The sequence below is a fragment of the Aotus nancymaae genome, unplaced genomic scaffold (assembly GCF_030222135.1).
Source record: "Aotus nancymaae isolate 86718 unplaced genomic scaffold, 86718_ANA_hifiasm-v0.15.2.pri h1tg000036l, whole genome shotgun sequence".
NCBI classification, from domain to species: Eukaryota; Metazoa; Chordata; class Mammalia; order Primates; family Aotidae; genus Aotus; species Aotus nancymaae.
The window spans coordinates 80,989,923-81,017,537 of record NW_026988450.1 but is presented as its reverse complement, the minus strand read 5'-3'; the positions used below and the strand labels follow the sequence as shown (position 1 = coordinate 81,017,537).

Sequence of the window (27,615 nt, the reverse complement as noted above, 5' to 3'; positions counted from 1 at the left end):
TAATTCATGCCTTTTGGAGCTACTCTTAGGATCAGATGAGATCAATGTGTCATAGTTCCTCAATAATGAGGGTTCCTCTCCCCTCCCGCTGTGAGATATTCCTGAATCCCTGGAAATGGAGGGAAGCTTTGGAGCAGGCCATCAGGGTCATATAAGCATTCAAGGGCTTGGGTCCCTCACATTTTAAAAAGAATACTTGGCTTTGTGGGAGCTGCAGGTACCATCTGAAACCGGCCCTAAGGTAGATTCACTGGAGAATTAGGGAGCATTTTAGAGATGCTCCAGCATTCCAGCTTTGACTGGTGCCCCAAACCACTTTGCCTTTTCCTTCCCAGGAACCCACCAGCCTCGGGAAGCCGAACCACAAAGTCCTCAAGATCACTGAGGAGAGACAAAGTGAAGCTCCTGCTTTTCCAAAGGAATGCAGTAAGAAAGCTGAAGGGCACAGCACTCACTAGACTGAGCCGCCAGGCGAATGGCATAATCACTCCCACGCAGAAACTGCTCCGAGAAAGCCTCCCGGGGCGAGAAGAGCGGAGGAAGGCCCAGGTCTTCATTCCTCAGCTGGATTCCCTTGGCCACCAGGAAACTCTCCCCCAGAGGGAACTGAGAACTGTTAGAAGCTGAGACAATCTCTTCCGTTTCCCTAATGAACTGCAGTACGCGGAGCTTTGCTTCCTCACAGGAGCCAGGACCTAGGGGAATAAAAGTATCGCAGATGGACTCACTCACCACGTGGCACTCCCTCTGATTCCCATGAGGCATGTGTGCCCTCAAACACATACTTACACTTTACACACACCACACACACATACACATAAACACACACATATATACACACCACCCCCACACCACACACAATACACCACACACATACACACCACACACAAACACACCACACACACACATACATCACACACACATCACACACAGTACACACATATCACATACACACCACACATCCACACAAACCACATACATACATATACACATACATATGTGCCACACATATACACACCACACACATAAACATCACACATACATCACCCTCACACACCATACACACACCACACACACACGCCACACACACAGTACACACATACAGATCACATACACATGACATATACATACACACACACCACATATATACATATACACATACACACACACCACACACACCATACACGTACACACCACACACACAAACCACATACATGCACACCACATCCCTACCACACACACACCACAATGCACTTACACAAATACCACACATGCACATACACAAATACACACCACACACATACACAACACACACACATACACACACACCCTCTACACATACACCACACATACATAAACACCCCACACACATATACACACACAGACACATCATACACACACACCACATACCCATACACACCACATGCACACCACACACACACCACACACAGTACACACACACCACATACACACGCACACCACACAAATACACACGCCAAAAACATATGCACATACCACACCCATAAATGCACACACCATACACACATAGAAACACAACCCATACACACACCACACAGACACATAAACACACACATCACACCACACACATATACACACTACACAATACACACACATGCACGTGTGTATTTTTTCCTCAGCTGTTTCCTTTGCAGTAGCTCTTTCCACAAGTTGGAATGTTCCTCGTTTTGCCTCCACACTCATTCAGTCACCATTTGTGGAGGCACACAGCATAAGATGAGTAATAACTAACACCTGCTCCGTGCTGCACATCATTCTAAGCATATACACACAGACAGTCTAATCTCTGCAACAGCCCAATAACATATTCTTATGTTACAGATGAGAAACTGAGGCATGGAGAAGTCATATAACTTAAATGAACTCCAGCTAGCAAGTAGCTGATTCCGAATTTCAATCTAGACATTCTCACTCTCAGAATATGATCTTGACTAGCTGTCTCTAATGAAGGATGGACAGATGGATGGATGGATGGATGGATGGATGGATGGATGGATGGATGGATATCAAAAGTTGAAGGGAGGCACTGTAGGTTAATAGAGAGTTATTCTTGTGAAGAGGAAAGAGTGTGGCGCTCAAAGACCTTTGGGTTCAATTGTTGGGTCATTGATTAGTTGTACAACCATGGATAATGCACTTAACTTCTCTGAGCTTCAGCCTCCTATCTGTGCAATAAGAAAAATTGGGGCATCTACTCCATGGGCTTTTGTAATGAGCCTTCGAGGTGCTGCAGTTGAAGTGCTTGGCACAGCATCTGGCACATGCTGTCCTTGGCATTGTCACTTAGCAAAATCCACCCTCGCCATATTTACTTCAACCATCACACGGTGAATTCAACAGTGGGGGTGTCACTGGATTCTTTTGAGAGCAGGGGATCAACAGAAAATTCTGACTTCTAGAATTTAAGATATTGATTTCTTGTTCAAAAGGATGTCATCAAACAAATTATTCTATTAATCCAAGGGATTTTGAATCTCTGAAGCAAAATCTCACATTTAAAAACCTCTGCTTGCTCTCCATTTCTTCCAGGATAAAGTGAAAATCTATAACTGGGCACATAAGATCTTGTAAAATATGTCCCCAGCTGGGTGCAGTGACTCACACCTGTAATCCTAGTACTTTGGGAGGCCGAAGCAGCTTTAGCCCAGGAGTTCAAGGTAGCTTCAGCCCAGGAGTTCAAGACCAGCCTGGGCAGCATGGTAAAACCCTGTCTCTACAAGAAACGCAAAAATTAGCCGGGCGTGATGGTACATGCCTGTAGTTCTAGCTACTTGGGAGACTGAGGTGGGAGGTCAAGGCTGCAGTGAACTGAGATCGTACCACTGCACTCCAACACAGGCAACAGAGCAAGACTCTCTCAACAAAGTAACAATCTGTCCTCAACTTATTTCCACCTCTTCTTCTTTCGTTCCCTCCTGCGCCCCCTCCCCTCCTACATCAATAACCTTTATTCCCCCTCGCTCATAGCATTCACTCAGTGCATGCTATTTCCTCTGTCACAAAGGACCTGCCACATCTTGAGTGGACAAATACCTCTTAAGATTCATCCCTGTAGTTGGGGTCAAGCCAATCTTTACCCAATCTTCAATGAGTTAGTACCCCCTTTCTCTGAGCGCACTCTACCACATTTTCTGTGTACATATCTTTGTTCCATCATTGCCATTTATTACATTCCTGATAACATCTTTGATTTCCCCACTGGTCTCCAAGCTTCTCAGGGCAGACACCATCCTTCACATGACAGTCTCCCCATCATACAGTACAGTGCACACAGTAGGCAGTTCATAAATGCATATTAAATGAAGAAAGCAAAATTTCAAACAGGCCAGAGATAGCAATGCAGACTCAAACTCCTAGAGGCCTGAGTCATCACCTGAGCATGCATGTAGGAAGTTATTGGTCCCTTCATTACTCACTATCAATTGTATTAATCCAGCTATCACTTATTAAGTACTTCCTATGTGCCACTTTACATCTATTACCTTTTGCAATTCTTCCAACAAGCCTTTCAGGCAGTTATGTATTGGAACTCCGTCAGATTTTACAGATGACACTAAGACTCAAAAGTGTTAGCCTCTCTCAGGTCACAGAGCAGTAAATGGTAGAACCACGGTAGAAGGCAACTACTGTTCTGTCCCCCAGGCCAGTCCTCCTCAAGCTTTTGGCTGCATTCAATTCCCCTGGGAATATTGTGGAAATGCAAGTTTTGATTCAATAGGTGGGGTTTGAGATCCTGAATCTTTAATGAGTTCCCAAGGTGAATGCCAATGCTGCCGGATCACGCTTTGAGTGTGATCAAACCCTTATAAACAAAAGAGTTTGAATATGCAACCTCTCCCCACCCCAAAATGGGTATTTCTTTATAAGGCATATACATATACTACTAAAATAATATACTACATGTGGATTTTTAGCTGTTTCAGCTGTTAATATTTAATTGCAAAAATGAAAATATTAATAGAAATGTCAAAGGAAGGCAGAAAATACTGAATAGAGAAGGAAGTTCTAACATTTTCTCCCTAATGGATGATCTTGTACCCAGTCTCTTGTCACTCAATGAAAAAAGTCTAGTTCTAACATTCTACCCAGCATTCAGACTAAAGTAAGATAGTCACTAAAGTAATCCTAGCACTTTGGGAGGCCGAGTCAGGCAGATCACCTGAGGTCAGGAGTTCAAGACCAGCCCGGCCAACATGGTGAAACCCCTGCCTCTACTAAAAATACAAAAAATTACCTGGATGTGGTGGCAGGGGCCTGTAGTCCCCATTACTTGGGAGGCTGAGGCAGGAGAATCACTTGGACCTGGGAGGCAGTGGTTTCAGTGAGCAGAAATCACACCATTGCACTCCAGCCTGGGCAACAAGACCGAAACTCTACCTCAAAATAAAATAAAATAAAGTTACTAGATACTTTTGGTATCAACAACTGAGCCTCCTAAAATTGCATACAAATAGGACCAAATTTAATCTTAGATAATTTAAAATTATGGGACTGTCCCCATGTAAGAGACCCAAGTACTGGTTTGGAGTATGACTCTACAAATACCACAAAAATAAATAAGATTTCTTATTTAACAGTCAGGCCAAGATCAAGGTGTTAACCTTGAGGGTTGCATTGCTAGAACTTGACATTTGAATGGAGAGTCCTTGCACTGCCATCTCTGAGCTGTTCAAAATGCCAAGAGTATTACTGTTCTCCTCACATGGCACTTTCACCCGACATTCTAAAACTCCAGTTGTCACCGAAGCCTAAACTTTGGTTAATATCAAAATAGCTTAATGGATTTTAATACTATTCAGAAAGGTCCAGACAATGTTTAACATTGCAAAGAATGAATTGAGAGCTTTCATGGAATGGCTGTCATCTCACCTATATTAGCAATGGCTGGTTAGAGAGATTCTGATTTGGTGATAACGGTGTTCAACCTATCTGGTTCTTTCAAACTGCTGGTGCGGCTACGGGAGATAAGGCATTTTAACCGAAACTAGTGTCAGCTTCATTCTATTTATGGCTCAACTTGCCCATAAATTGACCTGCCACAGAGCTGAACGTATAGACCTCAGTTAGCAGCTCTCCAAACAGTCCCTTAGTTAAATCCTTCCAAATCAATTAAAGCCACTTCAGCTGAGGTCTCCGCATGTAGCAGCATTCTATGCAAGCAGCAGGATCACTGTAATACTCATTGGTCAATTAAAAGGTGCACCTAACATAGGAGAGATTACTAAACATTAACCATAGGAGGGTAAGGACCAGGTCATTCTCCACTTTTACAGCATTCAGCAGCTCTAAGATGAAGATGCTTTGCACACAGAAGACATCCAGTAAAAATCTAAGACACTGATTGAAGTAATCAATTATATGAAAGTTTTAAAATATACTGCATCAATCTTGCCAACACCTGATTGTGAGGATGCAGGGAAGTCCCTTCCCTCTGTGAGCCTTGGTTTTCTCAGCCATCTCTAAACTCCATTCCAGCTTTGACAATACCCTCCCACTAGACATCCTTTTTAAAAAAAATATTACACACACACACACACACACACACACACATTTAGCGCTTCATATGCGTTAGCTCACATGTTGGGAGTTTGCTTGGCTCGGTTCGAGTGCCTTCCAGCTCTTGGCCAGCCTCATCCACACACCAGCAGTTCCGAAGGTCAAAGTGTGCCAGAGGAGTGCTGAAGTCCGAGTAGGGTCCTGGGTATCGGCTTAGTTGGCCATTTAGGATCTGCCAGAAGAGGTAGGGTTCCAGGAGGACATTCTCCCTGGGCTGGGACTGGTTCCCTTCCAGTGCTGCGAGTGGGACATCTTGTAGAGAAGGGTATTGTGACAGCACAGGGAAGATATCTTGCTCGCCAGCTTCATACAGACTTTGAAGGAAGAGACTGAAGTTTCCGGAAGCTGCTTCTCTGTAGCTCATGATCTTCACCAGCAACTCGGCAGGCGTCAGCTCCTGGCCCTTGTTCTGAGCCTCCCATCGCTGGTACCACTCGAAGATCTGCTCGGGGGGCCCATCGCATTGCACTTGTCTCCACCACCCGTCAGCACGGCACTGTGGCATGTAAGTGTTGGGAAGGGTTGGTAGCATGCTGGAGTTAGAGAGCAGGGCCTGCACCGTCCGGAGGAAAGCTTGCTCAGCCTGTAATTGACAAGGTGTGGGACCTGGGGAGAAACGATGAGCAGGTGTTTCAGTTTAAGAAACTTAATAAGCTGGAAAGACCAAGATAAAACCACTTAATTGTCCAAACTCCATCTAAACCCTTTTGTAGCCATAGAAATCCCATGAAGCTTAAATATGTAAATAACATCTACATAGGCATTGTTCCGTGACTAAATCAGCACCATTGACATCAGTTGGTGATCAGCACTGCAGAAATGTGTGTGGCAGTTCTCTAAGGCCAAACAAATCTCCCTATTTACTCCTGGGTTTGATGAACATTATCTAGGTGTTCCTAGATAATTTTTAGATAAGCAGTCAATTTTGTCCTTAACTGAAGTGTAGGCATTGGCCAGGACTGGATTTCTATGACTGTACTGGATTGGGCCAGGGCCTAAAGAGAGACTCAGGGAATCTACAGATTGAATACCCAACAGACTTACATTTCTTGGGCTTCCCCATTGCACTTTGAGTTCCAGGAATGGCCTGACCTTCAGCGTCAACACAGTAGCACTCTGCTTTGAAGCACTGGACAGGCAGGAAATGTCCCTCACTAGTACAAGCAGGGACAAACAAGCTAAAGCCAGCAGGCTGGCTGCCCATGAGGCTTTGCATGCGAGCCCTTTGCTTTTCACAGTCTGTGGGGCACCTTGGTTGTCTACCTCTGACTCTTGAGCCTGGAAGCTCTTTGCCCCAGGAATCCACACACCAGCACTCTCCTGCGAAGCACTGGATGTCCTCATAGCTTCCTTCTGCCCTGCATGATGGGACAAATAGCCTTTCAGGTGTCTGCTCACATGTCTGGGAGCTGAGCACTATTTCCATCACATCACCTAAATCTCTTGCCACATCTTCTGGCACAGAGATAGCATGCTGCAAGAAGAGAAGGAATTCTGGAAGCTCCAGGAGAGAAGCAAGGAATTTGAGGGCATTTTGGTTCTCTTGTAGGTTAATTTCAAAGCCAAAGCTGCCCACAGTTGGCTTATTCATAGCAACATCCTTCTTAGAGGCTTCAGGAGTTTCTGTAGAAGAATTTGAATCTAATCCCACAGAGAGTGGCTTGGCCAAATCTTCTATTCTCCCTCCATTCGAGAAGCTTGCAAGACCAAGTTGCTGGAAAAACTGACTGAAGTTAAATGTGCCTCTTGTGCCAAGGGCTCCAGACAAGTTAAACTGGCCAAGATTCACCAAAAATTTCCCTCCAAAAAGGTTTTGCTGGAGTCTCTTTGGGTTGGTGGTAAACTGAAGAGCAAGACGAGCCAGCTCTCGGGAGGGAAAAATCGCACGGATGGCTTCCTTGAGGAGACTTTCTGAGACAGAAAACCGTTGGCTCTGTCCCTCCACCATTGGGTGGAGGAGCCCAGAGTCCACAAAGAGCTCCTTGATCGTAGGTGGGCAGGGTGTGGCAAATCTGGCTACTCTTGGAGAGGCCCGTCCTTTCTCCTGGGAGGAGAACAGGTCATGCTGGCTGAAGTAGCCTGAGGTCCCAAAGTAGAGTCTGGACAAGGCCTGCTGTCTTTTGGAGGCACAAGATTGGCCTTCAGCTGCATGAGACAAAGTGAAATAGGAGAAAAGGTTTTAACGTCACAAGCAATCCTGAGACAGCCCCTCAGATCTTTCAGGTCGTAAGATGCCAGAACATCCCATCTCTGTGTCCTTCTATTTTTTCCTTTCCCCCCAGCTGCCTCTGTGGGGCCATTTTGGGGGAGTGACTGTTCCAGTTGGCATGACCACACCCACAGCTCTCACTAGAGGCTGATCCCTTCTAAGGCAAGTCTCATAAATACTGGCCCACTTTCTGAAAATCTGACCTCATTTGCCAAGTGAACTCAGGTGAATAGTGTCGCCCTCACCCACAGACATGACATTCACGTTTACAGGAACCTCAGAATGTGATTTAGAAATAGGGTCTTTGCAGATGTCACCAAGTTAAGAGGATACCGGATTAGAGAGGGCTCTAAATCCAGTGACTCGTGTCCTTATAAAAAGGGCATGTGAAGACACAAAGATGCACACAGGGAAGAAGACTGTGTGAGGATGGAGAAACAGATTGGAGGGAGGCAGCCACAAGCCAAGGACACCAGGGATTGACAGCGAACACCGGAAACTAGGAAGGGGCAAGGAAGAATTCTGCCTTAGAATCTTCAGAGAGAGCATGGCCCTGACCACACCTTGATTTCAGACTTCTGGCCTCCAGAACTATGAGAGAACAAACTTCTGTTGTTTTAAGCCACCTGATTTGCGGTGATTTGTTATGGCAGCCCTTCGAAACTAGAACTCCAACACATGCCTATGTGTATTTAATGAAATGTTGTCTTCCAGTATTCTGTCGTTGGAATTCTCAATAGACTTTAATGCTTCACTAAGTGCTTTTAGTGTGGCTAATTCCTCCTTGGGGGTAGTCTTGTCTAGGCTAGCTATGGTCTCTTTGAGGGCAAGAACCATATCTGAAATGCTGTTAATGGCTCCTATAATAAGAAATATTTTCCTACATTGTAATATATATTATAACATAGGGAATATAATACTTCCTATAATATAAAACAAGAATGCCCACCCAGCGTACACACTTAGAACATTATTCTGGGCTCCTTGACCTTTCCTAGAAATTACTAATTTAACAGTGATCAACCCAGCCAACTCTTTGCATGATCAAATCACTCTATCTGAACATCCTAGGCTGACTCTAGCCACATTAAGAGAAAAAAAAATGTAAAATTCAAACACCAAGTGGCTGTCTCAGTTACATAGGTGGATATAATAAGCAAGCTCCACTTTTCTCCATAAAATCATAACTCTGAGAAGACCTTTTAACCACCCGCCCCACCCCCAACTTTTAAAATATTTTTTTCCTCTTGATTCACACAAATGCCAAGAAGAAAGTCACCCAATTTCCTTCTGTAACCAGGCAACGGAGAAAGAACTGGAAAATGTGGTGCGAGTGGGGAGAGACTGGCAGCATCGGAGCACATAACATCCCTCAGCGAGGCCACAGCCTCTTTTAATGGATATTACAGGAAGCTGTGGCAGAAATTAAGTTTACTGCTTTGCTTAGTCTTACTCCAAGTTAAGAGCTTACCCCTTCCAGTCATTTGTTACATAGTGTTACCAAAGCAAGGAAATTCAATTACTGTTTCCACATGGCATTTTTTTCCTCGGAAAAGGACCTGATACACCAGAGAGAAAAAATGAAAATATACGATCCCTCTATGCACTTGACAGAGCCGTTTCTGGACTTTAACTCGGCAGGTCATTGTTCTTCCTCTCCACCGGGAAGCTGGAGGGCATACCATCCTCTAGGTTTTAGTAGAAATGAAATGTGATTGCAAATACCTTCAAGAAAGTACCTCCAAATTTTCTCTTTTGACATTCTCACACTTAGCAGATAGAATTTGACCACGTGCCATCAAGAATATTCAAAAGGTTAAGTTGGAGAAATGGAATGATTTAACAGGCATTATTGAACGAATGTTAACATATATATTGACGCTATAAAAACCCTGCACTGGTGTATCACAATTCCAAATCTTTTAAAATCTACCCAGCTTCCCCAAGCTGGAAGCCTAGGAGTGCTCTTGCTTCTTTCCTTCCTCATGGTAACATCCTTCAAAATTTCACTGGGAAGAGAAAATGGGGTCTTCGCTGGAATGCCTAATAAGAGTTCTCACTGTCTCCCACTGTTTCTGCTTTAGTGTTGATTCCCATACTTGGTTGAATAGTGTCCCTCAAATTCATGCTCTTCCCAGAACTACAGAACATGACCTTATTTAGCAGAAGGGTCATTGTAGATGGGATTAGTTAAAATGATGGCTGACTGGATCAGGTGGAGCCTTAACCCAACATGACTGGTCTCCTTATAAGAAGGGAAGATGCACAGACAGACAGAGGGAAGACGGCCATGTGGCAATGGAGGCAAAGACTGCAGTCATGCTGCCCCAAACCAAAGAAAGCACAGATTGCGGGCAGCCACCAAAACCTAGGAAGAGGCAAGAAAGGATCCTCCCCTAGAGCTTTCAGAGGGAGCACGGCCCCACTGACACCCTGATTTTCAGTTTCCAGCCTCCAGAACAGAGACAATACATTTTAGTTGCTCTCAGATGCCCACTCTGTGGTGATTTATTACCATAGCCCTAGAAAACTAATATAGACCTCATCATCTCTGTTTGGAACACGGCAATGACCTTCTAATTAGCCCCATTGCCTCTGGACGACCGCTCCTTTAAGTCTCTCCTCCAGAATTTCTTTGTCTTACACGCAAAACCCACGATGACACTGTCCAACTTAAAACCTTTCACTGTTGTCACCTGACCTCCCGGATGAAGATCCCAAGCCTTTGTTAGGATAACAAAGACCTCATTGTCTTACCCCTGCCTTTCTCCAGAGTCCGGAGCACCACCCTGTTCATACTCCAGCAATTTTTTCTCTACCCTTCTTGCAGATTAGATGATCATTAGCATTTCCTGTTATTCTGTCCTTCCAATTTTGCTTCTTCTGTTCTCTATATAGAGAACACCTTTCCTTACTCCCCTCCTTCAGGAAACACCTTGGAAGATTCTGATCAAGTGCAGCCTCTTCCATGCAGCCTTGCTAAATGCCTCCCTCCCATGCCTGCTGCAAGATGGAATGCCCGCCCCACCGTGCTCCTGTAGCTACGTGCATGCTCCTGTCTCATGGCACATTTATTTTTCTTCACCTGTGAGCCTCCTAATATTCCCTGAGCTCCCTGAAAAAGCAACCAGGTCTGACAGAAGATGAGAAACATGTGGGAAGTGAATGATGATAACCTGGTTTTCAGTCAGGTTGAGCTTAAAGGGCCAGTGGGGCACACCAGAAGGCAGTTGAATTAATGGGGTCCAGGGAGGTTGGTCTGGAGAACAGCTAAAGTAACATGATCCGAGGAGCCCACAAGAAGCCCCCAGAGGAAACCCACCACAAGATGGCGGCTCCCCTTGCTGCCGGGTTCCATGGATTTCCTTCCCCTGGGCGTCCACACACCAGCAGGGCCCTTCCGTCTGGCACTGCACTGCCTGATAGTCTCCATTTCGGCGGCAGCTTGGAACATAGGGGTGACCAAAGTTGGTTGCTGTAAACCGCTCCACTTCACATTTTGTGGGGCCTAGAAGAAATCCACGCAGTAAAGGAGAAGACAGTGTCAACAACGCTTGGTGTCTTCCCAGCATGCACTGCTGCCTGCTCTTAGGATTCTTCTCATCTCTGCCCTCACTTTGGTGGAACAGCCACGCAGACCGTAGCGATTTTGAAACCCAAAGGGCGCCCCCTAATGGAAACACGCACATTGTTGGCAGCTTATTACTTACATCGGAATCTGCCAGAGATGACGGACTGAACCGCGAGGAACCGTCTCTGCAGTATCCGGTACAGGGTGGTTTCGGTGAAGGTGGAAGCACGGTCCAGGCCAGCGAAAATGGTGTCATAAATTTCATCCAGTAACAACTCCAAACCTGAACAAAGACAGCAAGACTTTCAGGGATGGTCTCATTCCGAAAGGAAGCCCTGACCTCGCTGTGCAAACATATTGAGAGAGAGAGAGCCTTCACCAGCATCATTAGGCAATCAGTCTGAACAACACTTTAACAGTTTCCAAAGTCAGGCCTGCTGTGGGTGGTTGTGCAGGTTGTTCACAAAACAAAGGAGCAGTGCCTACAGAATGAGAGATTAAATCCATCCTGTGTTCCACTCGCCAGTTTCGGAGCTGCATCTGCCCACAGCGGGGCACTTCTTTCCAGTGTGCACAAAGGCACTGTGTGGGCCGGCAGCAGACTCATTCACCATACTGCAGATGACAGTTTGCTAAGGCTGTGTCCTCCTCAATGCCCACAGCAGCCTGTCACTCTAGCTGTGCTTTACAAGCAATGCTATGCAGGCTCTCACACCTGGGGAATCACACTCCCTCCCTTCAGATGGCCTAAGGGGTGTCACTCACCTGTCTCAGCCAGTTCCCGCCCTTGGCTGTCAGCACAGTGGCAATACCCAGATACCTCAGGGAACCTGCTCTGGAAGGAACTGAAGGTCACAAATGCATCTGGAAACCTTGGAGAGAATGAGATTTATGGTCACCATTTCATAAAGGCAAGTCATCACAAGCTCTTCCTGTAGAAATAAACGGGGCCAAGCCCACACCTAGTGAAAAGGCATGTCTGCTTTCTTATCTCATGACAGTTGCTTCATACTTCCTGCAGTAAATGCATTTTCTTTACAAATTAGTTTAACCTGGCTGGAACCCGGCTGGACCTTGTAAAATAAAGTTGTGCATAGCTGCCATCTGCTAATTAGCCGTTTTCCTCACTTACGGCCTTTGACCAATTTATGCCCATGCCTTTGTCTCATTGGGCCAGGTGAAAACAGTCAAGGAAGATCCATTAAATGGTTCCTTTCCTGGAATATAACTCTCAAGACTAAAGGCCAAGTCTGCTTTACAAACATACGGCACATTGGAGATGATCTCATTTTGGGAGATCAAATGACTCCAGGCCCCTTTACAACTTTTCAAGAGCTTGAAAAGAAGCCAGCCCCCACCACAGGAAATCCTTAAGAAGGAAATGTATCCAGTCCCATAGCTGAAAAAAACACAAATCAGTACAGCATCACCAACAAGGGCTGTCCATCTCTTTCTGTAAATTGAGGAAAGAGATTTCCTAATCATGTCTGGCCTGGCAATTGTCCTAAGGAGTTCATCAGCTGGGTTCCCTGTCTTTGAAGTAATAGAAAGGTAAAGCATCAAAAGCCATATTGAGGAGTTCCGCCCCGTGCAATGATTTAGCAGCCAGAAAGAAAATGTTCATCTTTTATAACATTTAGACATTTGTTTTCATGGCTATATAACTAGCATATGAGGTCCAAGCATTATGTGTTTCTACGCATGTCTGGAAATCTATCTCCAAACAATAAATTACTAGAAAAGGCAGGTCTGGACATTGATCGGTCCATTACTGTGTAACCTATTCTAGCAAAATACTGAAAACAACCTTAATGTCCAATAATAGAAAATTAAGAAGTGAATTATAGTAAATCCCCTAAGTATAATAAAATGCTATGATCAAGGACAATGCTTATAAACTCTAGCCAAAAGGGAGTGAGTATAACATTATGTAAAAAGGTTAGACTATAAAATGCCATACACATGTATTACAATTACAGCTGTATAACTGAACCAGTATTAGAAGGCAACGTACGGTGTAGTAATCGCTTAGATCCTGGCTTTGAATTTCCATTCAAGTTACTAACTATTAGTTAATTTGAATGGAAATGAATATGCAAAACAAAAGCTATAAATGCACTATGGGATGATGGATAAGTTTTTTTCATGCTGTCAATCTATTATTCTGTGTATGTATGTTAAACGGAATGTTACAGTAAGTGTGTGGCATAACAAAAATTAAAACCTCACTTTGCTTAGTTGCCACTGATAGGGAGATAGGGGGTATATAATAAAAGTTCATTCATTAGAGCCTAGGATAATTCAATTTAAAAAATGCTAATAATAGTACAATAATAACTTTCATTTATTGAGCACTACTTTATAAAAGACTATCTGCAAAATGTTTTTTTGTCTGTTTGTTTTTTGTTTTGAGATGGAGTTTTGCTCTTGTCACCCAAGCTAGAATGCAATGGCCCGATCTCAGCTCACCACAACCTCTGCCTCCCAGGTTCAAGTGATTCTCCTGCCTCAGCCTCCCAAGTAGCTGGAATTAAAGGCATGCGCCACCATGCTCAGCTAATTTTGTATGCTTATTAGAGACAGGGTTTCTCCGTGTTGATTAGGCTGGCCTCAAACTCCCAACCTCATGTGATCTGCCCGCCTCGGCCTCCCAAAGTGCTGGGATTTACAGGTGTGAGCCACCGCATCCATCCCTTGCAAAATGCTTTAATACACGTTGATTCATTTAATCCATCTAACAGTCCTAAAAGGAAGGTGATATGTTTTAATCCCCCTTTTAAAGATTAAGAAGGTGAGGCGTATGGGCCACTGTCTTGAACTAGTGGTAAGAACTCGGGCTCAAACCCTGGTCTTACCCACCACACACTGTCTATCTCTGCCACTGGGGTTATTCATTGTGTTTTTGGCTGCACCTGGCTTCTGTCCTATGCCTTACTGCAAGGCACGTGACTCTGTCTGATACTGCTCCATATGCCCAGCATCTTGCTCTTCCTGGCGTCTCATAGATGTTGATGACGTAAGTGCTGGCCCGAGGTAGTTTGTGAAACACGTTCCAGCATGAGGCACAAGTTTAAATCCTCTAGTTCTATGCTCGGTCAATTAAATCCACTTCAACGTCCTGGCTCATGGCAGACATCACCTCCAAGGTCTTTGAGCCAGCTTCATCCCACCTCTTTATGTTCAGATCCCCTCTCTGGGGGTTTCTGGTCTCATCAACTGCCCAGTATCTGGCCTACCAGTGCTTTCTGCATGGACCTCACTCTTGATATTCCTGCTCCTTGCATACTGGAGATCACCCTGGCTTCAGCTCCTGAGAGGGTCCTCTCACCCTCCCAGTAAGACCACCCGAAGGCCAGTCACTGCCATCTGGACTCTCTAGGGTTGTTCCCGTATGACCTCTAGGACAGACACCCTGTGCTGCCATCTTTAATCCCTTCTTGCCAATTCCGTATGTAGTAAGAAGAGCTAATATGATTGTTGCTATTAATTACTATTCATAAAATAATCACAAGTGATACATATGAACAATCAGACCAAGCACTCTCTATATTTTGTCTCATTTAATTCTCACAACAACCCTTTTAAAATCTCCATTTCGCAAATGAGAAAACTGGGATTCTGAGTGGTGATGTGACTGTGTCAAGATCATCCAGCCAAGACCATGGGGCCAGAATCCCAAGTTCATTTCCGACGCACTTCGACAACACCAGGTGGCCAAAGGGTAAGACCACCACTCCAATAGAGCACAGTCCTTTGGGGGCCCTGTCCTACGATCATTAGTGATTTCGGGCTCTGAATCTTCCCAACTTCCCATGTGCCCACAATTCCATTTGATACAATTTGATGTCTGCGCCTAATTTCTGAAACAATATCACCGTCTATGAATTTTTGGCTCCTCCTCCAAAATAATAATTAGCACAATGAAGATTGTTTAGCTGTTGCTTCTGCTACTGTCATGAGTGATTTACTGTCATCAGGAAACAAGGGCTCTGTCATGCTTTCAACCTCCTCCTTATTAGATCTCCTGCCTCATATCACCCAAAAGAAGTCAAACTACTGAGACTGAACCCAAAGCCCCAGTGAAAGCTGGACAATCTGGCTCCATTCCTAGCCTTGAGCCAGCTGGGCCAAAGAACCCTCCCAAAAGAGTTGAGTTTGAGTGGGATTCTAAAGCCACAAATGGCGATTTGACCAGGAGACAACAGAGAAGTGAAGAACATACCTAGAAGGGCCATTTAGATGCCTCCAACTTCAAGGTGAGAGACAAGACCACAGATGTGGGCAGCAAGGGAAACTGAGAAATTGGTCACCAAGGGAGGTACAAGTCTGGTAGAGAAGGCCAGGGCCCAAGATTCGCAGCCTCCTAAATACAGCACCTGAGGACATTTTTTACAGGCACCAGCCTTTGGAAACCACTGGTCCTTTTGCAGCAGAACTGTCAAGTCCTGTGTCCCCTGTGGCATACAGTGTCCTCCCTTCATAAGGACCCGAGGAACGAAGTTCCCTCCATCCTCAATAGAAGAAAACATTGCAATCCCTGAGAAACTTCTTATTTTTATTAGGCAGAAACCAAATAACTTAAGACTATCTTTTTCTTTTCTGTGGTTACAGGGAGCTCAGAGACAAATATGCAGCCCCCCACGTTTGTTATGACTTTGTAGAATGGGTGATGTGGCCCAATTTTTGCCTTGCCTTATTCTGATTTTCTACTTTTTGCCTTCCTCACAATTCCCTCTAATTTCCACTTTTATCCTGTTTTGGGCATATCAGAAGAAAAAAAGGAAGATAAAATCTACACAATACTTAAAAATTTAAAAGTCATATATATTTTGGACAATGACTCCAATAGAGCCCAGTCCTTCAGGGGCCCTACCCTGTAATCACCAGTGAGTTCAAGCTCTGAATCTTCCTAATTTCCTGTGTGTCCACAATCTAGTAGAAAAGGATGTTTGCTTTTCATTGAATAAAAAGCAAAATCTCAGGGTGGCCATAGAAGAATCCTCAAGAAGGCAAATCCTAGCGGAGAGGAAAGGATGGCATTTCTGACTTTATGCTCAGATTACAGCCAACCTCAAGACAGAGAAATTACAACCAAGCTCAGAGGAATGTGAAATTCTGGTCTCCACTGGGCATTTGGTCTTGTTCATTTTCAAGTACGATTCCTGCCTCAGGTTCAATCAGATTCTCCAACGTCTCCCACAGGCAGCCCTTTCAAAAATCTAAACACTAACTAACAAATGAGCCATGTATTTGATTATCTCCTGCACTAGGGAGGGTACTCCTTACAAAGGGGGGCTGTACTGGGCTTGGTGGCTCACGCCTGTAATCCCAGCACTTTGGGAGGCTGAGGTGGGTGGATCACTTGAGGTCAGGAGTTCGAGACCGGCCTGGCCAACATAGTGAAACCCCATTTCTACTAAAAACACAAAATTAGCCAGGCAGGGTGGCGCAAGCCTATAATCTCAGCTACTCAGGAGGCCGAGGCAGTAGAATCGCTTGAGCTTGGGAGGCGGAGGTTGTAGTGAGCCGAGATCACACCACTGCAATCCAGACTGGGTGACAAAGTGAGACTCTGTCTCGAAAAAAAAAAAAAAAGAGGGGGCCATTGCCTAGCAGAGCACCTGACACATAGCCAATCACCGCAGGTGTCTGTAGTGAGGATGATCTTGTGGTTCACCTGTGAGGAATCTCCATACAGTACCTTCCATGTTCTGATTACAATACCCTTTACTATATATTAAGATGCACCTGATCCTTCTTCCCACTGGGCAATCTGGATAGCATAGATGGCTAAGGCATTTGAGGTTAGACTGGTTGCTAAGAAGTTTGAGTGTGTTTAGTCATTAAGGACAAAGGTTAATAAAGAAGCCAATTAACTCAGATCATTAAGGCTTTGATAATGGTATTAACCCTGTCTGAAGGCTCTTAAGACATTTACTTAGAATCTGCTTGGCCACAATGTGTGTCCACAGTTAATGGTTGGGCTAGGGCAATATAAAAAATGGGGCATGAGGCAGGAGGACCAATGAAGCTTGCTCCCCATTACAATATGGTTCTTTAAAATTTTCCAGCCAAATAGATATAGTAAGCGGGGGCCTTCTCGAAGGGCAAAAGGACCTACTTCAAATGGGCAAACACCATGGCCAAATTCAAGTGCACACCATTACCCAGCACATAAATAACTCACAGCAACGGTCAGCAAAGGAGCTGCCCACAGGATTCCAGCCTTCTGGTGGCCCCAGGGAAGAAAGCAGCTGCCTTCCGCCACTTCTCCATTTGAATTTTTTCAAAGAAATCCCCTTAGATTCAATGACCCAAAACAAAGCTTGTGGCTTTTCCTTTGCAAATTTATCCTCAAGCATCAATTCAGAAACCAGACCTAGGAGTCATTCTTGACTCTCTCCCACCCTCACCTCCATGTAGATTCCTTCACCAAGTTATGTGGATTCCATCTGGTCAATATTCTTCTAGTCTCACTCCATCAAGTGTCTGCCTTCCTGTGTGACACTTGCTCCTTGTCAACATTGTCTCTTGCCTGGACTAGTGCAGTAGCTTCCAAACTCGGAGGATTGCCTCCCCCCACCCACACCTACTCTGCTCATCCCTCGCCCATTCCATTCTTTCAAAAATCCATGTCCCATTGTGATTATGATATACCCTTCCCCCACCCCAGGCTTAAAATGCTTGGTGCAATACTGAAACATACTTACACTGAAAAAAAAATTACTCTTTGCTATCTGAAATTCAAACATCACTGACAGTCTCATATTTTACCTAGAAACCCGAGTCGCTAAGCTTAGGCCCTCTCTATGGCCTCTGAGGCTCCTTCCACTGTGCCCAGAGGAGTCCTTGGGCCTGAAACTGCCCAGGTCCACATAAGTATCAGAAAATCCCTGATTACAGCTGCGCTTCCAGTAATCAACCACCCAACCCTTCCCATGACCTTTTGGTACCAGAATTTGCTCTGAGATATGCTTGCTTACAAAATGAAAAGGATCCCATTTCAGGAGTAAATTTAAACAAAGGATGCTTAGTTCTGAACTTTTGCATTTAACTCGACTGCCCTCTTGTGGAAATAGCTGTGAATTTTGCCTCAACCTCAACGTGGCACCCGCCAGGGTCTGGGATGCATTCACCAATTCCTTGAGCACTGATGGCAGACCTGCTGCGTGCAAGGCTCTGTGCCATGCACTGTAGGGGAACAGAGATGAGCTACGTTTATGTGGGATACTAAAAGGAGCCAGACAGTTCTAGCACCTACTATGTTTACTAAGATGAGTTCCTTAACTCACCCTATGTTCCTTAATGTTTCAGTAATCATTGGTATAGTAATGACTGTAATTATCTAATTATTTCTATAAGTATTCAGGTATGTTAAAGGATATAAAATTCCCTGTATATAGCAAGCACTCAGGTGATCTTGAACTGAGAACACATTGGTTTGTAGCAAAGAGCATTCAATAAAATTGGCTATTTGAGATTTATACATACTCACAGGCAGGCCAGGCCCGGAGGGGAAAGCTACGTTTGCTGAAACTGGCTGATGCATAAGAATGCCCTGCAGAAGTATAGTAATTTACAGTTTTGTAAATTCGCACCCGTGGTTTCATAGATGAGGTCTCATCAAATCTTCACTACGAGGTAATGAGCAGCCATTGTCCTCCATTGATGGATGGGAACACTGAGGCTCTGTGAGAGTAAGTGGCCAGGTCACTGTTCTAAGCAGTGGCAGAGGCAGAAGGCAGGTCACAAAGGCAAATGCTACAGGACCAGGCAGGATGGGGTAGTCAGGGGTGTGGCACCAGAGTACAGAGGGACCTGGAGCACAGAAGAGTGTGTCATTGGTCTAAAAAGAGCAGCGAGGCCAGTGTCTTGATGCCACCAGTGAATGCATGCGTGCAGACTCCTACCTTGTCCTTTACAATCAGGAATTCAGAATTGTGTGTTTTAGGTTGAACATATAAAAATGCTCACGTTCAACTATTTTTCAACCTACAAAACTGGAAATTTCATGGGATATAACCTAATAGAAGTTTCCAGTTTTAAAAATATGATGCAGTTCAAACAAAGTCTGTCTATGGGACAGTTCTGCACACAGGCTGCTAGTCTGAGCTTCCTCCTGGCACAGTCCATGAGAATTTCCTTCCTCACACACAGAAAGAAACTGGTTGTTTTGGAAGCCAGCCACACAGAGGCTCAAGTTCTCCAAGAGAATTCATATCAGCATTTGCAGACTAGTATTCATATTTCTTTTTAACTCCAAATGGTTCAGTTACAATTGAAGTCTGTGTGAACCCTTTTACAATAAACAAAGAGCCGCCTTGGATAACCAGAAGCTGCCTGGCTCTTTGGGTCAAGATCTATAATGCATCTCTCTGTTTATATTCCCTACTAACATTTTAAAAGTTATTTGTAAATGCACTTATACACACAGTTTACAAAAGTTCACACACATGATGATATCCGTGCCGTTGGAAGTGCTGCCTTTTCTCCTTTTCTGCAGATCCCCTTTCTGCCTACTCCTTCTGCAGAGCAGCCCTGGCCCCGAAGCAGCCCAGGCTAACCACGCGCTGCATGCGCCTTCCTCTCACCCTCTGTGCTCACACAGTCCTGCGCAGAGATCTGCTTAATGGTACAGTCATATAAGCATGTGTAAAGGATCATTTTGCTCATCTGTTCTTTAAAAGTTAAAGCATATTACATTATCTGTGCTTTGTATCTTGTATTGTATTATCATAATATACTGTGGCATCCTCTCCAGGTCAAATGTTCTAGCAGCTCTAATGCAGTCTTTTTAATGGCTGCATAAATATTTATGGCAGATTCACATGGATTCGGCCAACCACCTTTTGATGATCACTTTGTTCCCAGTTTCCTGCTACAGTGAAAAACGATGCAGTAGGCACCCTAGTCCACATGTCTTCACATTCTGATGTTTTACATTTCATTGGCCAGAGGGCACATAGATTTTTCATTAACTACCGATTGCCAGTTTGCCTTGATAAAAATGCCATGGCACTTCAGACGCCCAGCACAGCTCATGAGAATAAGGCGGCTCTTAACTCTTTATCACGCTGCACATATGACACATGGAAGTCCCAGCTCAAGGTGAGCGTGTGCTTGGGCAGGTGACGGGCCAGTGACAGGCACAGCCCGGAGGTCGGCTCCCCTTACCTGTTGTAGTTGTGGACCAGATCGAAAATCATCATGTCTGTGGTGTTGACAAATTTGCACTGGACAGGCATAAACTCTCCCTCTGCAGAACACTGGGGTGGTGACTTGTCCCCCACCCCATGGAGAAGACGACGATTTCTTATTTCACAGCTCCTTGGACCTAAACATTTTCATGAAGAAAAATTACATTCTTACGTATAAGTAGACACATGTTTCTACAGTCGAGCAGCATACACAGTCATGCGTCCCTTAGCAATGGGGATGAGCTCTGAGAAACCATCGTCTGGCGGTTTTATTTTTGAGCATCACAGAGTGCACTTATGCAAACGTAGATGGTTTGCCCATGGCACATCTGGGCTGTACGGTCTAGCCTGTTGCTTATAGGCCACAAACCTGTCTAGTGTGTTATTGTAATGAATACCATAGGCAACTGTAAGACAACGGTGAGTGTTTGTGTATTTAAACATACCTGAGCATAGAAATGGTACAGTAAAAATACAGTATAAAAGATAAAGAAAAGGCCGGGCGCGGTGGCTCACGCCTGTAATCCCAGCACTTCGGGAGGCCAAGGTGGGCAGACCATGAGATCAAGAGATTGAGACCATCCTGGCCAAGATGGTGAAACTCAGTCTCTACTAAAAATATAAAACAATTCGCTGGGTGTGGTGGCGTGTGCCTGTAGTCCCAGCTACTCAGGAGGCGGAGGCAGGAGAATCGCTTGAACCCAGTAGGCAGAGGTTGCAGTGAGCCAAGATCGCACCACTGCACTCCAGCCTGGTGACACAACAAGACTCCGTCTCAAAAGAAAAAAAAGATAAAGAGTAGTCCACCTGCGTGGCACCTGCATGGGGCACTTACCATGAATGGAGCTTGCAGGACTAGAAGTTGCTCTGGGCGAGTCAGTGGGTGAACGCCAAAGCCTAGGACATTCCTGTACACTCCTACAGACTTACCTCAGTTTTACTTTATAAATCTTTCATTTTTAAAAAACTTTTGATTCTTTTAACACTTAGCTTAAAACATGAACACATGGTACAGCTGTACAAAAATATGTTCTTCCTTTATGTCCTTAATCTATAAACTTTTCCCTATTTTTAATTTTTGTTTTGCTTTAAAACTTTTTGTTAAAAAGATAAACACACACGTTAGTCTAGATCTACTCAGACTAGGATCAAGGTTATCATTACGTCATTAGGCAATAGGAATTGTTCAGTTCTATTATAATCCTATGGGACCACTGTCATGTATGTGGTCCATTGGTGACCAAAACATCTGTATGCAGCACATGGCTGTGCTTATGCTATATACGTGACAGTTAGAGACCCACACGGTGACTCAGGTCTGCAATAGGAGACTCACAACATTTATTGAAATCCTGCTTATGTTTCTAATGATCAGCCAGCAAATATGACTTGTCTACCATATGGAAATAGGAGAATAATAAAACCTTCCCTTTGAAGCTTTTATCTTCCCTACTGAGGGCCTGGCTCTCTGCCCATTTTGGCAGGAAACCCTAAACGTTTTGGCCGCAGTGAGGAAAGCTGCAGCTCCTCCCCTGCTGTAGGGTGCAGGTGTGAAACTCACATCGCCTTGGCCTCCCCAGCTGGCGGGTCCCATACACTTCCATGCCCTCTGCGTCCACACACCAGCATTGCACCTGTCGCACATCACACTGGACAGGCGTGTAGTCCCCTGAATCCTGACACTGAGGGAGGTAGGAGGTGGCCGTGCTGTTAATGTAGCCACTCAGCAAGATCTGCTGTTTCTGCAGCTGACAAAATGACAAACCTGTGGGTACAAGAAGCAGTGTCAGATAGGGCCGAGGGGAAACGTCCAGGGGGCCGAGCCCAGGAAAACTCATGCTCCCTCCCCAGAGGGACTCAGTGATCGGTGGCAACTACAGCACAGGCCTAGCTAGTATCCTGTGGACTGGGTCAGGCAGAGCTCGCTCGTGTGACCTCGATCAGTCACGTACCCCAGAGCACCGGTACTGCGGAGGGGAGATGGCATCGGAGTGCAGGCCTGGCATTAACGGAGCTTTTCTGAGTCCGGTTTTCTCCCCAGGCTCGCTGTGTAGCCCTGGGGGAGCTGCTTCACCACTCTGCACAAGGGTTAGTGACCTTAGCTGCTGCAGTTTCAGCATGTGTCCCCTCCAAATCTCATGTTGACATCTGATCCCCACTGTTGGAGGTGTCTGAGTCCTGGAGGCAGATCCCTCATGAAGAGATGAATGCCCTCCCTCAGAGTGAGTGAGTTCCAGCTCTATCAGTGTCCATAAGAGCTGATTATTAAAAAGAGCCTGGCACCTCCACCCTCTGTCTCTCAAGCTTTCTCTCATCACATGATCTCTACACAGATGGTTTCTCTTCCCCTTCTACCATGAATGGAAGCAGCCTGAGGTCCTCGCCAGCAGCAGAAGCTAGCGCCATGCTTCCTGCACAGCCTGCAGAACTGTGAGCCAAATATGCCTCTTTCCTTTATGAATTATCTAGCCTCAGGCATTCCTTTAGAGCAACACAAATGGACTAAGACATTAGCAATGATCACCCCCTACTGAATACCTACTACATGCCTAGTGTTTACATGTGTTCTAAATCCCCACATCGTACAAGGCAGATGCTATATTCATGTCACAGATAAGGAGCCACAGCTCAGTGAGGATGCCTGACTCAGCCAAGCTCACGCAGCAGGAGAGTATGAAACAGGACTGCCCCCACAACAGCTGCATGGGATGTGTAAAACTAATGCCCCAAACAGAGCTTTTAATCCATCAAAGGAGAGTTTTCGTTTTAGGCTCAGTTTCCTCATTTTAAGGTGGTTGGCTTAAATTGACCGTTGTTTTAGGGTTATGACATGTTTCAAATGGGGACTGCGTTTCTTTGATGACTCACTATAATAACAATCTTAACTGGATAGCTTTGACCCAAGTCTTAAATTTTTAGAAACACCTCACACCATAGGTGAGAAGGCACTTCGTATTTTTATGGTCCTTTTCTGATTACAGGGGACGACGATGTCTGTTCACCACTGTCTTCTCAGCACCAGGCACAGTGCCTGGTGCATGGGAGCAACTGGGTGGATATTTGCTTAACAAATTACTGGATTTTCACAGGGGCCCTGCAGCACAGAGGGCCTTCCTTGACTTGAAGGGATGATTCTTCTTCACAGAGAAGCCAGCAGCCCAGAGGGAGGACTCGCTCAGTCACCTTCCCAAACCCAGTGCTCATTCCTGGACATGAGTTGCCCCACCAGAGTCCCTCCTGTCCCCAAGGGACATCCACCATCCCCACTTACAAGCCACAGGCCGTCCTGGCTGCCTGCTGCCCAGCACTTCGCCACCATCGGCACCCACACACCAGCAGGAGCGGCCGTCATTCTGGCACTGGACAGTCCTGAGGAGGAGAGACAGACCAGGTGACTCTGCAACGGGCCCTCAGAGACACACACAGGCTCCCACCCAGCCTACTTTTCTTCTTCGTTTCCATTCCTCCAGGTTTTGGTTCATTTAAATTAGGGAGACAGGTGGAGGCGAGAGGGTTGGCTGACCTGGGAAAGGAAAGGCTCCACTTTTCCTGCCTGGCTAACACCTGCTCTGCCTCCTGCCCCAGCCATTCATTCACCACCTGTCCAGCCTGCCAGCCCCGAAGCAAGTGACCCACCCTGGAGTGCAGGGCTTCAGCCACATCCACTAAGTGTCCTCAGTCATTATGAGGCTGTAGAGGGTAAAGGCAGTGCCCACATTGTGTGGATAGGATTGGGGGATCTGGGGGTGGGACGTTAATGGGGTCAGGGGCCAGCCTGGTGTATTGGGAAGCACATGGGAGGGGTCAGGCCAGGCCATAGAGTTGACATCATTTCTGGAAAGAAGTGATGGCTGAACTGAGACCTGCAGGATGGTCGGGGGTGTAGAAGGTAAAAGATGTTCCAAGTAAAGGGAACAGCATATGCAAAGCCTCCTGAGGACAGACCAGGTTTGAAACTGCAAGAGGCTGGAACAAGAGAATTGGGATGGGAACATAAATCAGGCTGGTGAAAGTGACACTTCCTCCTTAACGCCGTCCTTGCTGCTCCAGAATTCCCAGCGATTTAAGCAAGGGCTGCTCTAGCAGTGTCTCTGCATGCTCGTGGGAGGTTAGGCACATTAAGAGTGTACAGAAGATAGTGGCAAGGAGGGATGTTTTGCAGATGTGTCCCAGAACACCATCATATAGATGGAATTCCCCTATTTAAAATGACTGGAATAGCACGGGGAAATTTCAATCGCATGCACATTGCAAATGATTCCTGTCTATTCCACAAGGAAGAATTGTCTAGATTATTACCACACTCTCCACAGAGAGGGTCTCAGGCCCCACAACTGCATTAGGGCAGCTGGAGAAACCCCTTCCAGAGAGCAGCTCAATAAGGAGACAGTGATCTGTAAGCCCAGAGGCAGCCCAGAAAGCTGTCCTGGACAGCGTCAAAGGCAGCGATGGACTGGGAAGTCAAGGCAGCCTCTGCTTCCACCACCCCAGCTTCTCAAGAGGATACTTGGAGGAGGGAGAGGTACCAAAACACAGATCATGTGACACCCTCCGCAACTCTGCCCCACCTCTATGCGTGCAGTTTATTCAAGTCATCACAGAAAAAGTGATGGCAGGAAGAGAAGGGAGAGCAGTGAGAGGATGAGGCATGGATTGGGGTTCACTTGGTCAGCTTGGCCGGCATTGATCAGCTTGGGGACCTGAAAGGCGGGCACCTCCAAATGGCAGTGGCCAAGCCCCATGTGCACAAAGGAGTTGCAGGGCAGAGCGCAGGAAGAGAGGGGGAGGCACCAGATGCTCTTTATGGCATCTTGGACCTTGAGAGTTTGCTGTTGATATAAGCCTTACTGGAAACTGCCATCTTCTGTGCACTGGGGCACATAGTCTGCTTGCTTCAGAAAGGCCCTTTCCCTCTGCAGCTCACAGGGACGAAGGGGCTGGGCATCCACCTGGTACTCTAGGAAAAGAAAAGTGTTTCATCAGAGAAAAGCATGGACTGGGCTGCCAGGACAGAGAGGGGCTCTCATAAGCACAGATGCTTTTCCAGGATCATCACCATTACCTGTGACAGTCTATCTTAAAATCTGGCAGCTAGGCACACTTTTTTCCAAGTATTACATTAGCTGATTTAATGCACAGCATTCCCCTGAGAGGTGACAGGCAATATGTCCTTGTCACTCATGAGGCACCAAGTCTCAGGCAGTGAAAGTCATCTGCTCAAAGTCACATAGCTGGCAAGTGAAGGATTCCAAAATCAACACAGGGACTCCACATTCCCCGCCCCTGCTCCCATGAGGCTATTTGGAGTAGGTTACAGCACCACAAGGAAGTTTTTCTTTAATCTATCAAGCCATGCCCTGCAGATGTAGCACCTTCCAGATACACACTGGAGTACAAATTAATTAATAATGTACATGTCTTCTTCTCCATTGAGAACTCATATAACACAGAGGATCTTACCCAGAAATCACAACCACACCATGAGGTTGTTGTTTACTTTTTAAATGAAGAAACAGCGGCTTGGCACTTTGCCAAAGTCACACGGGTAAGTGGCTAGGACAGAACTTAGGGCTATTTCACTCCTCAGGTAGATTTCTTTTCCTACTACCTGCTGGCTACTTCTAAAATACCTGTCACGGATGACACAGACTTTGGAATAGCTAAGAGGATAAAAACCCAAGGTCGATGCCAAAAGTTTGCCAAAATGGAGGACTTAGAATTGAATAGGAAGATCAACCCCATTTCCCATCTCTGCTCCACCAATCACTAGCTCCGTGACCTCAAGTAATTCAGTTCGCCTCTCTCTAAATCTGCCTGTTTATCTGAAAAGGAAAGTAAATCACTGACACGCGGCATTGGGGAAAATTTAATTTGATCATACCTGTTTGAAGGCCCAGGGCAGAGCCTGGCTGACACTGGAGCTCCCTCCCCAGTCCCCTGGCTCCACAGCCTCAGAACTTACCAAAGATATTGGCGGACACCAAGCAGACAGAGCCCAGCAGGCTGACAATCCCCAGGACCAGGACCATTTTCCTGGCCCTTCCCAGGAGGAAGGAGTAGAAGCCACTGCCCTAGGTCCCCTGGCCAGGGAGCCTTTATAGAGCTATGGTTGGCAATGGCCTTTCCACCCACAGGTACTCAGCGAGGCAGTGCCCCATCCTGTTTTCTCTGCTGGTCACAAGGAGCTCCCTCCACCTGTGTCTACTCCCCCTGAGGGCACTCGTGTGGCCAGTAGAGCATGAGAATCTTGTTTAAACTGTAGGGAAACATAACTGGATGGGGTGACTTCAAAATTTTTTTATGGGTAAAGACCAAAGCATTGTAGCTTTGGAAGCAACAAGTTCAAGCCCCCCAGGAGGGAAAAGCAATCCCTTGTTTTTTCCTTCCCCCGCGCCCTTTCTCCTTCCCCTTCCTTCCCTCCTTGTCTCCTTTCTTTCTTCCTTCCTTCTTTCCTTCCATCTTTCCTTCCTTCCTTCCTTCTTTCCTACCTTCCTTCCTCCTTCCCTCCCTCCTTTCCTTCCTTCTTTCCTTCCTTCCTTCCATCTTTCCTTCCTTCCTTCCTTCTTTCCTACCTTCCTCCTTCCCTCCCTCCCTCCTTTCCTTCCTTCTTTCCTTCCTTCCTTCCATCTTTCCTTCCTTCCTTCCTTCTTTCCTACCTTCCTTCCTCCTTCCCTCCCTCCCTTCCTTCCTTCTTTCCTTCCTGCCTTCTTCCTTCCTTTCTTCCGTTCTTTCTCTAACAACTTTTTAGAGCTCCACAGTAGCAGGCACCTAATATAGACACTGAGGAAATGGCAGAGAACAAGACAGGCAAACCTTGCCCTTATTTAAATAGAATGTGAAAACTTTAGTGAGAGAAGCAAAATGCACACACACTCGTATTCCTATTTCTATTCTTTTCCTCTCTTTCCTAGGACTTCAGACCTTGCCAACTGAAAGAGAGCAGGAACTGTGTCTTTCACAGAAAGCTTTTATGTAAGTTTTTTTCTCCTGGAAAACACGGCTTCCTTCCTTCAATCCTGTCCCAGTGAGACCTGGGAAAACTC

At 45.7% G+C, this 27,615-nt stretch overlaps 1 protein-coding gene across 1 annotated transcript in view; it reads right to left on the bottom strand.

Moving 5' to 3' along the window:
• TG (thyroglobulin) overlaps window positions 1-26,642 on the bottom strand; it is a 275,160-nt gene extending 248,518 nt beyond the window's left edge. Inside the window, exons 1-11 of the mRNA XM_064384611.1 lie at window positions 26,535-26,642; window positions 25,421-25,529; window positions 23,844-23,941; window positions 22,134-22,337; window positions 20,550-20,709; window positions 12,141-12,247; window positions 11,515-11,658; window positions 11,127-11,312; window positions 6,640-7,740; window positions 5,617-6,201; window positions 456-695 (exon numbers count right to left, since the gene is read on the bottom strand). Coding sequence (XP_064240681.1) covers window positions 456-695; window positions 5,617-6,201; window positions 6,640-7,740; window positions 11,127-11,312; window positions 11,515-11,658; window positions 12,141-12,247; window positions 20,550-20,709; window positions 22,134-22,337; window positions 23,844-23,941; window positions 25,421-25,529; window positions 26,535-26,601 — 3,001 coding nt within the window. The 5' untranslated portion in view covers window positions 26,602-26,642. The remainder of the gene's footprint in view (window positions 1-455; window positions 696-5,616; window positions 6,202-6,639; window positions 7,741-11,126; window positions 11,313-11,514; window positions 11,659-12,140; window positions 12,248-20,549; window positions 20,710-22,133; window positions 22,338-23,843; window positions 23,942-25,420; window positions 25,530-26,534) is intronic.
• Window positions 26,643-27,615: the final 973 nt, after the last annotated feature.